At 49.9% G+C, this 13,052-nt stretch overlaps 1 protein-coding gene across 1 annotated transcript; it reads left to right on the top strand.

Moving 5' to 3' along the window:
- Nucleotides 1–805: 805 nt before the first annotated feature.
- On the top strand, nt 806–3,135 carry LOC123182249 (putative laccase-11). Its single transcript, XM_044594753.1, has 3 exons — nt 806–1,466; nt 1,542–2,633; nt 2,728–3,135. The coding sequence occupies exons 1-3, from the start codon at nt 941–943 to the stop codon at nt 2,856–2,858; spliced, it is 1,749 nt and encodes a 582-aa protein (XP_044450688.1). The 5' UTR covers nt 806–940; the 3' UTR covers nt 2,859–3,135.
- Nucleotides 3,136–13,052: the final 9,917 nt, after the last annotated feature.

The raw sequence follows: 13,052 nt of genomic DNA, 5'->3' as shown, positions 1-13,052 counted from the left end.
GATATGCCACCATATTGAATTATCGGTGCGAGGGCAGGGGTACACAACAATTATGAGATTATCATTTACCTCTGGTTTCAATGATTAATGGCAGGCCACCAGCTTAAGGTCTGCAACAGTTTGTCCACATCCAGACTATTAAGACGACGTGGAAACTCCTGCATCGGCCCACTTTTGGTGTTCTGCATGGAGTTAATACTTAATACAGTGTGAGCAGATGCATACATCATATTGCCTGGGATGAAATTGTTGATCATCTTCTGCTCCGTCGACATTTTCCGTCCACCACATTAAGCTTAGCTGAAACTCTCAGCTAGAACGGGCTTTTGCTTTTAGCTGAGAACGAAACTGATATTCCAAGTCTCGCAAAAAGAAAAGGGAAAAGAAAAAAGAAGAAACTGATATTCCAAGACATGCCTGCGTTTTGGGTGCACCATCATGTCAGCACAGCTGCATGGTGCACATGAAGTAGCGTGCTTAAATTAACATTCCTGGCCATCAAAGCGTTTCCTAGGTTTCAGAATCAGAAACAAAAAAGTAGTGTGCCGTCAACTTGCACCGGTCGACGGATGAATCGTCGGACGCAACCACTCGCAGGGCCAATGGATCCGATCGGGTGGCTGGAAAGATCGGTCAGTCGAGCAGAAAGAGCTAGCGGGGAGCGGCCCTATGTGACAATATTTCTATGCACGCCCACCAAACCCAGCCAACCACTATGACTCGGTGACCCCCTACCATGCACGCCACCACGAGCAGGAGCACTGCCGCCGGCCGTTTATATAGCCACTTGAACCCTAGCTACTCATGTCACTCACCACCTCCATCCACTCTAGCTAGCCATCGATCTCCCTTGCAGCTCCTGCAGAGATCTATCTAGCTTTACATAGCTAATTGATCCAGGAGTTGAAGTGTGGCCAGCACGGAGCTACCTAGCTGCACAATGGCAATGGGAATGGGGATGGGTAGTGCTCGCCGCCTCCGGTGCGCCTCCCCTGCATGCCTCCTCCTGGCCTTCCTCCTGGCCATGCCGGGCCTCACCGCCGGCCTCACCCGCCGCTACACCTTCAACGTGACGATGGCGACGGTGACGCGGCTGTGCACGACCAAGAGCATCCCGACGGTGAACGGGAGGTTCCCGGGGCCGAGGATCACGGTGCGGGAGGGCGACCGGCTCGTCGTCAGCGTCCACAACAACATCAACAACAACGTCACCTTCCACTGGCACGGGGTGCGGCAGCTGCGGAGCGCCTGGGCGGACGGCCCGGCCTACATCACGCAGTGCCCCATGCGCCCCGGCCAGAGCTACGTCTACAACTTCCGCATCGTCGGCCAGCGCGGCACCCTCTGGTGGCACGCCCACTTCTCCTGGCTCCGCGCCACCCTCCACGGCCCCCTCGTCATCCTCCCGCCCCGCGGCGTCCCCTACCCTTTCCCCAAGCCCTACCGTGAAGTCCCCCTCATGCTCGGTACGTACACCTCCACTCCACTGCCCTCCATTTTTGCCACTGTGTGTGCGACTCATAGTCATCGATCGAGTGTAGGTGAGTGGTTCAACGCCGACCCGGAGGCGGTGATCAAGCAGGCGCTGCAGACCGGCGGTGGGCCCAACGTGTCCGACGCCTACACCTTCAACGGCTTCCCTGGCCCGACGTACAACTGCTCGGGCGGCGGCAACAGCACGTTCAAGCTCAAGGTGAAGCCCGGGAGGACGTACATGCTGAGGCTCATCAACGCGGCGCTCAACGACGAGCTCTTCTTCGCGGTGGCCAACCACACGCTCACCGTCGTGCAGGCGGACGCCAGCTACGTCAAGCCGTTCGCCGCCACCACGCTCGTCATCTCGCCGGGCCAGACCATGGACGTGCTCCTCACCGCGGCCACCAACCCGTCCTCCACGGCCTTCGCCATTGCCGTCGCGCCCTACACCAACACCGTGGGCACCTTCGACAACACCACCGCCACCGCCGTCCTCGAGTACACCCCGCAGCGGCCCGCCGCGCTCCGCGGCCTCCCGGCGCCGCCGCTCCCGCGGTACAACGACACGGGCGCGGTGACCAACTTCTCGTCCAACTTCCGGAGCCTCGCGAGCGCGCGGTACCCGGCGCGGGTGCCGCTGAGCGTGGACCGGAGCTTCTTCTTCGCCGTGGGGCTGGGCGCCGACCCGTGCCAGAGCCCGGTGAACGGGACGTGCCAGGGCCCCAACAACACCCGGTTCGCGGCGTCCATCAACAACGTGTCGTTCGTGATGCCCAAGACATCGCTCCTGCAGGCGCACTACCAGCGCCGGTACAACGGCGTGCTCGCCGCCAACTTCCCCGCGGCGCCGCTGCGCAAGTTCAACTACACCGGCACGCCGCCCAACAACACGTTCGTGACCCACGGCACCCGGGTGGTGCCGCTCGCCTTCAACACCTCCGTGGAGGTGGTGCTGCAGGACACCAGCATCCAGGGCGCCGAGAGCCACCCGCTGCACCTGCACGGCTACGACTTCCACGTCGTCGGCACGGGGTTCGGCAACTACGACGCCGCCAACGACACCGCCAAGTACAACCTCGTCGACCCGGTGCAGCGGAACACCATCAGCGTGCCCACCGCCGGCTGGGTCGCCATCCGCTTCGTCGCCAACAACCCCGGTAGGTCAAACCAACCACCACCCCACTTGCTGGCTCAACTGTTGACCTGTGTTGACTGCTGCAGTATTGATTGAGCTGTTGACTTTTGTGGTAGGTGTTTGGATCATGCACTGCCACCTGGACGTGCACCTGAGCTGGGGCCTGTCCATGGCGTGGCTTGTCAACGACGGGCCGCTGCCGAACCAGAAGCTGCCGCCTCCGCCCTCCGATATCCCCACGTGCTAGTAGCCTACGGCTCAGATCCTTGGCGATTTTGGTCCGTGCGTGCGAGACACGTTCGCGCGCGCGCGTGCATACATGCTCGATTTGGTGGTGGTCGAGGAATTCAGCTCGATCGGTTTGGCCTGAATGAATGATGTGCCCCTTTTTGTGATGTTTGGTTTTCTCTCGGACAGGAAAAAAAAGATTGGTGTAACTGTAAACATGTAAACATGTAAACAAGTTCCATGGGTGGCGTCTTGTAATTCATGTTTTTTGGAAAGGGAATGTTGTTATTCTTTCATTGCACCTTTTCCTTCTCACCCCTGGGACATCTGTTGATTGTTGGGTTGAAGATTGCTAGCCAGGCTATGTACATTTATCAGTACTGTTTATATTGTGTACAATATCAAACCGTATGCTAGACCAGCTAATGATTTACAGAAATGTTGTTGTGGTGAAGTTCGCTGAGAGTGCATGACAAATCGAATTGTTTTCATGACAATTTATGTTGTTGTGAGGATGGCAATTTTCTTTAGTAAACATGACAAATCCTATCAAAAATCTAAATTGGGCCGTCCACACAACAACATAAATCCTCCGAGCGCCTTGGCCTGCACACAATTAGGGGGAAGGCGTGATGCAGGAGCACCTCAAACAACACCTGGGCGTCGTGGAGGCACACTACGTATAGGGGGGCGGGCAGCCCTCCGCTTCCTTCTACAAGGCGCAAAGGAAGCACTTGTTGTGCACGCAGCGGTGCACCAGTGTGCAGGGATCAGCCGCTTTGTTGTCCTCTTCACCGTTCCGCTGCTCACCTTAAAGGTCATCTTTAGCAACGCTCTCCGCACAATGGACCTGCGCTTCATTGCCGCGGATACACTACGGAAGCTCGTCATTGTCGCCACGCTCGCCGTATGGTCGCGCTTCCGAGTCACCTTCACCGGGCTCAACTGGTCCGTCACACTCTTCTCGTTCGCGGCGCTCCCCAAGACGCTCATCGTGGTCATCAACGGCGGACCTATGCGTGTTCCTGGGGGCTGTGCCCCCCCACCCCCCAAACACTCATATTTTCTCTTTCGCCCCTAGCAGATTCCTTCTAGCTTCGCCACTGATGGGCATCCAGCTCCTCGTCTGTATGTACGGCCTCCACCTCAGCGGCCTCATGGTGCAGCTCATCGTGCTCTAGTCCATCATCTGGTACATGCTTGTTCCCCTTCGATTTCCACGACGCGTGCATGCTCATCTCGATTCTCGAAGAATTTCCCGGTGGCTGACACACGCGTCAACCCTGATGTCTTGTCGCTCGACAGCAGCCACGCCGAGGCGCAGGCCGAGATCGCATCCGGCGGGAGTAGGAAATGGATCGACGATGGGGAGAGGTAAAGGGGATCGGGAGAGGAGAGGACAGAGGAAGAAGATACGTGGAGAGAGATTAATATGACTTGTGGTTCTATATTGTCAGTGAGAGTAGATGATGAACCTGGCCAGGACCATATCTTATCCCAGTGCACCAAACATGTTTAGGTCTAGGATAGACAAAGATTAGAGAATTCAAGGGTACCGACTTCAGAGATTTGAAGCTGAGGGTCTGCCTCTACAACCCATGGTTTATTTCAGATTTTACTGGAAGTGAATATAGCCATTGCTCCTGGTCCTCATTTTAAAGCCTCGCTCTTGGCATGCCAGTAAAAGAAAACTCACTCTTGGCGCATTACTAAATTGTTTGTTAGTTAACTCGGGAACAGCCGCGCAATGCCAAAGTACACGTGAACTTTGAACAACACACTAATAAAAAAGGGTACCAAGTGGCGTGCCCCCTGGCGCATCAAGGCCCTACGCGCGCGAGCAGACACGGCACTCCACTGACCGCTCCGTCATCCCCGATTGCTCCACGATATAAGCGGACAAATGCCACCCCGGGAGCCCTACCACTTGGCTCGTCGCCCCCATCACTCTTCCTCCCTCCCTCGCTCACTCACTCTGTCGCTCTGCTCTGCCCTGCTCCTCACGTCCTCCCATCTCCGCCGGCCAAGTTTCGTCTCCGATCGAGCTCACGGCCAGGCGCGCTGATCGGAAGGAAGGAGGCAGAGATCGGGTGGAAAGGTGCGTCCATGGACAAGTGCGGGCTGCCCAAGAAGAGGAGCGGCAAAGGAGCAATGGCCACGCGCAAGAGCGGCGGCGGGCCGTCGTCGTTCCCGCGCCGGTGCGCGCGGCTCGTCAGGGAGCAGCGCGCGCGGTTCTACATCGCGCGCCGCTGCGTCGCCATGCTTGCGTGCTGGCGCCACTACTCCTGATTCCTGAAGCTGTAAATGCATATGTATTGATTAGTAGCATTACAAGGGGAGACTCGATCGGTGGAGAAGCTGCTCCAGTTGTTTCTTTTCTTCATCTAGTTGACATAGTATCTGCTTCATTTTATATGAAGAGATTTGTGGAACCAAACCATATTCATCTTCTGTGAATCCATTTTGCCTTCTCATGAAGATCTTTTTTTTTTACCAGCGAGAAACACTGGAAAGGCTTCAAAATGTACTGTACTACTATGTCCTAATTAATTAGTACATCTTCGTAAGAAGAAAAGAGAAAAGGAGAGGGGCAGGCAGCGCCGCAGCCGCTGCGTTGCACTGCCCTGGCATCTGGCAAGCAATATGGCGCGCTCTGCTGCATGCAAGCTCTGCACTGTTGAGCGTCCAGCGCTGACGCCGACACGCCGTGAATTATCGCGCCCTAAACGACGCACTCCGTACCTGAGCATTATGTTTCTACTTCCTATGGCTCGCAACTTGCCAGCCATTACAGCTAAAGGGAGGAAAAGGCTCCTCCTTTGGACAGTAGGACCAGATAAGATCGATGTAGCAAGTGATAAGAGTGGCAGTGTACTTCATGGCCTTCCCCTACGCCTAGCTACCGGTGGTAGACTGCATATGCCGTCGAACACCAGTGCATGTGCTCAAATAAGCATCTCAGCTACGGTGTTTTTCCAATCAAAATACTCATATCTTTTTGGTGGAAAAGTGTTGCAAGACTGATCCCTGATTTTAAGCACTTAGCTCAAGGCATCATTGGACAAGGTAACACTATATTAGTTTGGCAGGATGACTAGGGACATGGAATTCTCAAAACAATATACCCTTTGGTTGGGGATATTAGAGTCAGGGAATGGGACAGGGGTATGAGACTTCAAATCTACTATTTTATTAGGGGGATTGAGAATTTATAAAGGAGTAGGTATGGGACTTGAGACTCCAACTCCCATCGTTTTATTAACAGGGGAAGGGGTGGGACTTGGGAGGAAATTATTTTAGTGAGTCAATTTTAACCCTTCATCATAAGTATGTTCACTTTCCCGGTATAGTTCCTCGTCAATTCCCTGAACCAAACAAGGGAATACAAATTCTCCTGAAATTCTCACACATAATTACTATCATGCGCCAAACAGGGGAATGGGAATAAAACGACTCATCCCAAGTCTAATCTCAATATAACTCCATACGTTAAACTCTCATTCCCCTTCCCAAATATTCCCAAACGCGCTCTGAGCTTTTCTCCTTCTCTGTTGAGGAAAATACGACAATACAAGAGTTTACTCAGAATTTGGATCCCCTTCAAGGCTTTCACACCCCTATGTCTGCTCAGGCTTATCAACAATTCCAAGAAATGCAATTCATCACTCAGGCTATACAAACATCCAACAATAGGGACAGGTGGAAGTATCCATGGGGTGATTTCAAGTTTTCAACTACGCATCAATGAAGATGTACAAAAGACTGACAACTGGACCGCCTGCTGATTCCCTCTTCAGAAAACTTTGGAAAAATGTCTTCTTCTGGTTACTGTTACATGATAGAGTCAACACAAGAAATCTGCTTCATCGAAAATCCTTCCATTTGCCATCATACAATTGCGAGCTCTGTCATGACACTGTGGAGGAAACAACTCTGCATCTTTTCTGGGACTGTGTTTTTGCTTTTGATTGCTGGGACTCCATTAGAAACAATAAAAACGGAGGAACTTCAGTTTTTGACGAGATAAAGTTGCTCCTGAATTCTTTACCAGGGTCCATTGCCTTTGAAATTATCACCATGGGTTGCTGGCACATCTCGATGCTGAGAATGTTGGGGAACGTAGTAATAATTCAAAATTTTCCTACGTGTCACCAAGATCAATCTAGGATATGCTAGCAACGAGAAAGAGGGAGTGCATCTTCATACCCTTGAAGATCGCTAAGCGGAAGCGTTACAAGAACGCGGTTGATGGAGTCGTACTCGCGGCGATTCAAATCGCGGAGATCCGATCTAGCGCCGAACGGACGGCGCCTCCGCGTTCAACACACGTACAGCCCGGGGACGTCTCCTCCTTCTTGATCCAGCAAGGGGAGAGGAGAAGTTGAGGGAAAGCTCCGGCAGCACGACGGCATGGTGGTGGTGGAGCTCGTGGTTCTTTGGCAGGGCTTCGCCAAGCACTATGGAGGAGGAGGAGATGTTGGAGGAGGAGAGGGCTGCGCCAGGGAAGGGGGTCGGCTGCCCTCTCTCTCCCTCACTATATATAGGGGGAAGGGGGTGGAGGAGGCGCCCTAGGGTTCCCTAGGGGAGGGGCGGCGGCCACAGGGGAAACCCTAGATGGGTTTGGGCGCCCCCACCCCTAGGAAATTTGCCCCCCAAGCCGGGAGGGGCGGCTGCCCTAGGGGAGGCGCCCCCACCTCTCCAGGTTATGTGAGAGGGCTTGGGAGGGGCGCACAGCCCCTTAGTGGGCTGGTGTGCCCCCTCCCCTTGGCCCATAAGGCCCCCAACGCTTGCCGGGGCCTCCGAAACCCCTTTCGGACACGCCGGTCGTCACCCGGTACCCCCGGAACGATTCCGGACTCCAATACCCTTCGTCCAATATATCGATCTTCACCTCCGGACCATTCCGGAGTTCCTCGTCACGTCCGGGATCTCATCCGGGACTCCGAACAACCTTCGGTAACCACATACTATTTCCCATAACAACTCTAGCGTCACCGAACCTTAAGTGTGTAGACCCTACGGGTTCGGGAACCATGCAGACATGACCGAGACACCTCTCCGGCCAATAACCAATAGCGGGATCTGGATACCCATATTGGCTCCCACATGTTCCACGATGATCTCATCGGATGAACCACAATGTCGCGGATTCAATCAATCCCGTATACAATTCCCTTTGTCTATCCGTATGCTACTTGCCAGAGATTCGATCGTCGGTATCCCTATACCTTGTTCAATCTCGTCACCGGCAAGTCTCTTTACTCGTTCCGTAACGCATGATCCCGTGGCTAACTCATTAGTCACATTGAGCTCATTATGATGATGCATTACCGAGTGGGCCCAGAGATACCTCTCCGTCATACGGAGTGACAAATCCCAGTCTCGATTCGTGCCAACCCAACAGACACTTTCGGAGATACCTGTAGTGCACCTTTATAGCCACCCAGTTACGTTGTGACGTTTGGTACACCCAAAGCACTCCTACGGTATCCGGGAGTTGCACAATCTCATGGTCTAAGGAAATGATACTTGACATTAGAAAAGCTCTTAGCAAACGAACTACACGATCTTGTGCTATGCTTAGGATTGGGTCTTGTCCATCACATCATTCTCCTAATGATGTGATCCCGTTATCAATGACATCCAATGTCCATGGTCAGGAAACCATAACCATCTATTGATCAACGAGCTAGTCAACTAGAGGCTTACTAGGGACATGTTGTGGTCTATGTATTCACACATGTATTACGGTTTCCAGTTAATACAATTATAGCATGAACAATAGACAATTATCATGAACAAGGAAATACAATAATAACCATTTTATTATTGCCTCTAGGGCATATTTCTAACAGTCTCCCACTTGCACTAGAGTCAATAATCTAGTTCACATCACTATGTGATTGTAATGAATCCAACACCCATGGGGTTTGTTCATATCTCGCTTGTGAGAGAGGTTATTAGTCAACGGGTTTGAACCTTTCAGATCCATGTGTGCTTTACAAATCTCTATGTCATCTTGTAGATGCAGCTACCACGCGCTACTTGGAGCTATTCCAAATAACTGCTCTACTATACGAATCCGGTTTACTACTCAGAGTCATCCGGATTAGTGTCAAAGTTTACATCGACGTAACCCTTTACGACGAACTCTTTTACCACCTCCATAATTGAGAAAAGTCCTTAGTCCACTAGTTACTAAGGATAAGTTCGACCGCTGTCATGTGATCCATTCCCGGATTACTCTTGTACTCCTTGACTGACTCATGGCAAGGCACACTTCAGGTGCAGTACACAGCATAGCATACTGTAGAGCCTACGTCTAAAGCATAGGGGACGACCTTCGTCCTTTCTCTCTCTTCTGCCGTGGTCAGGTCTTGAGTCTTACTCAATACTCACACCTTGTAACACAGCCAAGAACTCCTTCTTTGCTGATCTATTTTGAACTCCTTCAAAATCTTGTCACGGTATGTATTCATTTGAAAGTACTATTAAGCGTTTTTGATCCATCCTTATAGATCTTGATGCTCAATGTTCAAGTAGCTTAATCCAGGTTTTCCATTGAAAAACACTTTTCAAATAACCCTGTATGCTTTCCAGAAATTCTTCATCATTTCTGATCAACAATATGTTAACAACATATACTCATCAAAAATTCTATAGTGCTCCCACTCACTTCTTTGGAAATACAAGTTTCTCGTAAACTTTGTATAAACCCAAAATCTTTGATCATCTCATCAAAGCGTACATTCCAACTCCGAGATGCTTACTCCAGTCCTTAGAAGGATTGCTGGAGTTTTGCATACTTGTTAGCATCTTTCAGGATTGACAAAACCTTCTGGTTGTATCACATACAACCTTTCCTCAAGAAAATCGTTGAGGAAACAATGTTTTGACATCCTATCTGCAAGATTTCATAAATAATGCAGTAACTGCTAATATAATTCCAACAGACTCTTAGCATCGCTACGAGTGAGAAAGTCTCATCATAGTCAACTCCTTGAACTTGTCGGAAAACATCTTAATGACAAGTCAAGCTTTATTAATGGTGACACTTACCATCATTGTCCGTCTTCCTTTTAAAATCCATCTGCACCCAACAGCCTTACGACCATCAAGTAGTTCTTCCAAAGTCTATACTTTGGTTTTATACATGGATCCTCTCTCGGATTTTATGGTCTCGAGCCATTCGTCGGAATCCGGGCCCACCAACGTTTCTCCATAGCTCGTAGGTTCATTGTTGTCTAGCAACATGACTTCCAAGACAGGATTACGTACCTCTTTGAAGTAGTACGCATCCTTGTCGACCTACGAGGTTTGGTAGTGACTTGATCCGAAGTTTCATGATCACTATCATAAGCTTCCACTTCAATTGGTGTAGGTGCCACAGGAACAACTTTCTGTGCCCTGCTACACACTAGTTGAAGTGACGGTTCAATAACCTCATCAAGTCTCCACCATCCTCCCACTCAATTCTTTCGAGAGAAACTTTTCCTCGAGAAAGGACCCGTTTCTAGAAACAATCACTTTTGCTTCCGGATCTGAAATAGGAGGTATACCCAACTGTTTTGGGTATTCTATGAAGATGCATTTATCCGCTTTGGGTTCGAGCTTATCAGCCTGAAACTTTTTCACATAAGCGTCGCAGCCCCAAACTTTTAAGAAACGACAGCTTAGGTTTCTCTAAACCATAGTTCATACGGTGTCGTCTCAACGGAGTTGCGTGGTGCCCTATTTAAAGTGAATGCGGTTGTCTCCAATGCCTAACCCATAAACGATAGTGGTAATTCGCTAAAAGACATCATGGTATGCACCATATCCAATAGGGTGCAGTTATGATGTTCGGACACACCATCACACTATGGTGTTCCAGGCGGTATTAGTTGTGAAACAATTTCCACAATGTCTTAATTGTGTGCCAAACTCGTAACTCAGATATTCATCTCTATGATCATATCATAGACATTTTATCCTCTGGTCACGACGATCTTCAACTTCACTCTGAAATTACTTAAACCTTTCAATAACTCAGACTTGTGTTTCATCAAGTAAATATTCTTAGCATCTACTAAAATCATCTGTGAAGTAAGAACATAACGATATCCACTGCGTGCCTCAACACTCATTGGACTGCACACATCAAAATGTATTACTTCCAACAAGTTGCTTTCTTGTTCCATCTTACTGAAAACGAGGCCTTTCAGTCATCTTGCCCATGTGGTATGATTTGCATGTCTCAAGTGATTCAAAATCAAGTGAGTCCAAACGATCCATCTGTATGGAGTTTCTTCATGCATATCTACCAATAGACATGGTTCGCATGTCTCAATCTTTTCAAAAACGAGTGAGTCCAAAGATCCATCAACATGGAGCTTCTTCATGCGTTTTATACCAATATGACTCAAATGGCAATGCCACAAGTATGTGGTACTATCATTACTATCTTATATCTTTTCGCATGAACATGTGTATCACTACGATCGAGATTCAATAAACCATTCATTTTAGGTGCAAGACCATTGAAGGTATTATTCAAATAAACAGAGTAACCATTATTCTCCTTAAATGAATAACCGTATTGCGATAAACATAATCCAATCATGTCTATGCTCAACGCAAACAATAAAGCAAACAACATTTATCTGGGTTCAATACTAATCCCGAAGGTAGAGGGAGTGTGCGATGGTGATCATATCATCCTTGGAAACATTTCCAACACACATCGTCACCTCACCCTTAGCTAGTCTCCGTTTATTCCATAGCTTTTGTTTCGAGTTACCAATGTTAGCAACTGAACCGGTATCTAATACCCATGTGCTACTAGGAGTACTAGTAAGGTACACATCAATAACACATATATCAAATATACTTTTGTTGACCTTGCCAGCCTTCTCATCTACCAAGTATCTAGGATAGTTCTGCTTCAGTGACCGTTTCCCTCATTACAGAAGCACTTAGTCTCGGGTTTGGGTTCAACCTTTGGTTTCTTCACTAGAGCAGCAACTGATTTGCCGTTTCATGAAGTATCCCTTCTTTCCCTTGCCCTTCTTGAAACTAGTGGTTTTATGAACCATCAACAATTGATGCTCCTACTTGATTTCTACTTTTGCGGTGTCAAACATCGCGAGTTTCTCAAAGATCATCATGTCTATCCCTGATATGTGTTGGGGAACGTAGTAATTTAAAAAAAAAATCCTACGCACACGTAAGATCATGGTGATGCATAGCAACGAGAGGGGAGAGTGTTGTCCACGTACCCTCGTAGACCGACAGCGGAAGCGTTATCACAACGCGGTTGATGTAGTCGTACGTCTTGACGATCCGACCGATCAAGTACCGAACGTACGACACCTCCGAGTTCTACACACGTTCAGCTCGATGACGTCCCTCGAACTCCGATCCAGCCGAGTGTTGAGGGAGAGTTTCGTCAGCACGACGGCGTGGTGATGATGATGATGTTCCACCGACGCAGGGCTTCGCCTAAGCTCCGCAACGGTATTATCGAGGTGTAATTTGGTGGAGGGGGGCACCGCACACGGCTAAGAGATCTCAAGGATCAATTGTTGTGTCTCTGGGGTGCCCCCCTGCCCCCGTATATAAAGGAGCAAGGGGGAGGCAGCCGGCCAAGGGGAGAGGCGCGCCATAAGGGGGAGTCCTACTCCCACCGAGAGTAGGACTCCTCCTTTCCTTGTGGGAGTAGGAGAAGGGAAGGGGAAGGAGAAAGAAGGAAGGGTGCGCCCCCCTTCCCTAGTCCAATTCGGACCAGACCATGGGGAGGGGTGCGGCCACCTTTTGAGGCCTTTCTCTCCTTTCCCGTATGGCCCATTAAGGCCCAATACGAATTCCCGTAACTCTCCGGTACTCCGAAAAATACCCGAATCACTCGGAACCTTTCCGAAGTCCGAATATAGTCGTCCAATATATCGATCTTTACGTCTCGACCATTTCGAGACTCCTCGTCATATCCGGGACTCCGAACTCCTTCGGTACATCAAAACTCAATAAAACTGTCATCGTAACGTTAAGCGTGCGGACCCTACGGGTTCGAGAACTATGTAGACATGACCGAGACACGTCTCCGGTCAATAACCAATAGCGGGACCTGGATGCCCATATTGGCTCCCACATATTCTACGAAGATCTTTATCGGTCAGACCGCATAACAACATACGTTGTTCCCTTTGTCACCGGTATGTTACTTGCCCGAGATTTG

Source organism: Triticum aestivum, chromosome 1D (genome assembly GCF_018294505.1).
Source record: "Triticum aestivum cultivar Chinese Spring chromosome 1D, IWGSC CS RefSeq v2.1, whole genome shotgun sequence".
Taxonomy (NCBI): domain Eukaryota; kingdom Viridiplantae; phylum Streptophyta; class Magnoliopsida; order Poales; family Poaceae; genus Triticum; species Triticum aestivum.
Note: the sequence above shows the minus strand (reverse complement) of the source record. Positions and strands in the feature narration are given on the sequence as shown.

Coding starts and splice junctions, on each gene's coding strand:
- LOC123182249 (XM_044594753.1), top strand. CDS start 941: ATGGCAATGGGAATGGGGATGGGTAGTGCTCGCCGCCTCCGGTGCGCC. Junction 1,467..1,541: donor TGAAGTCCCCCTCATGCTCG/GTACGTACACCT, acceptor GATCGAGTGTAG/GTGAGTGGTTCAACGCCGAC. Junction 2,634..2,727: donor CTTCGTCGCCAACAACCCCG/GTAGGTCAAACC, acceptor CTTTTGTGGTAG/GTGTTTGGATCATGCACTGC.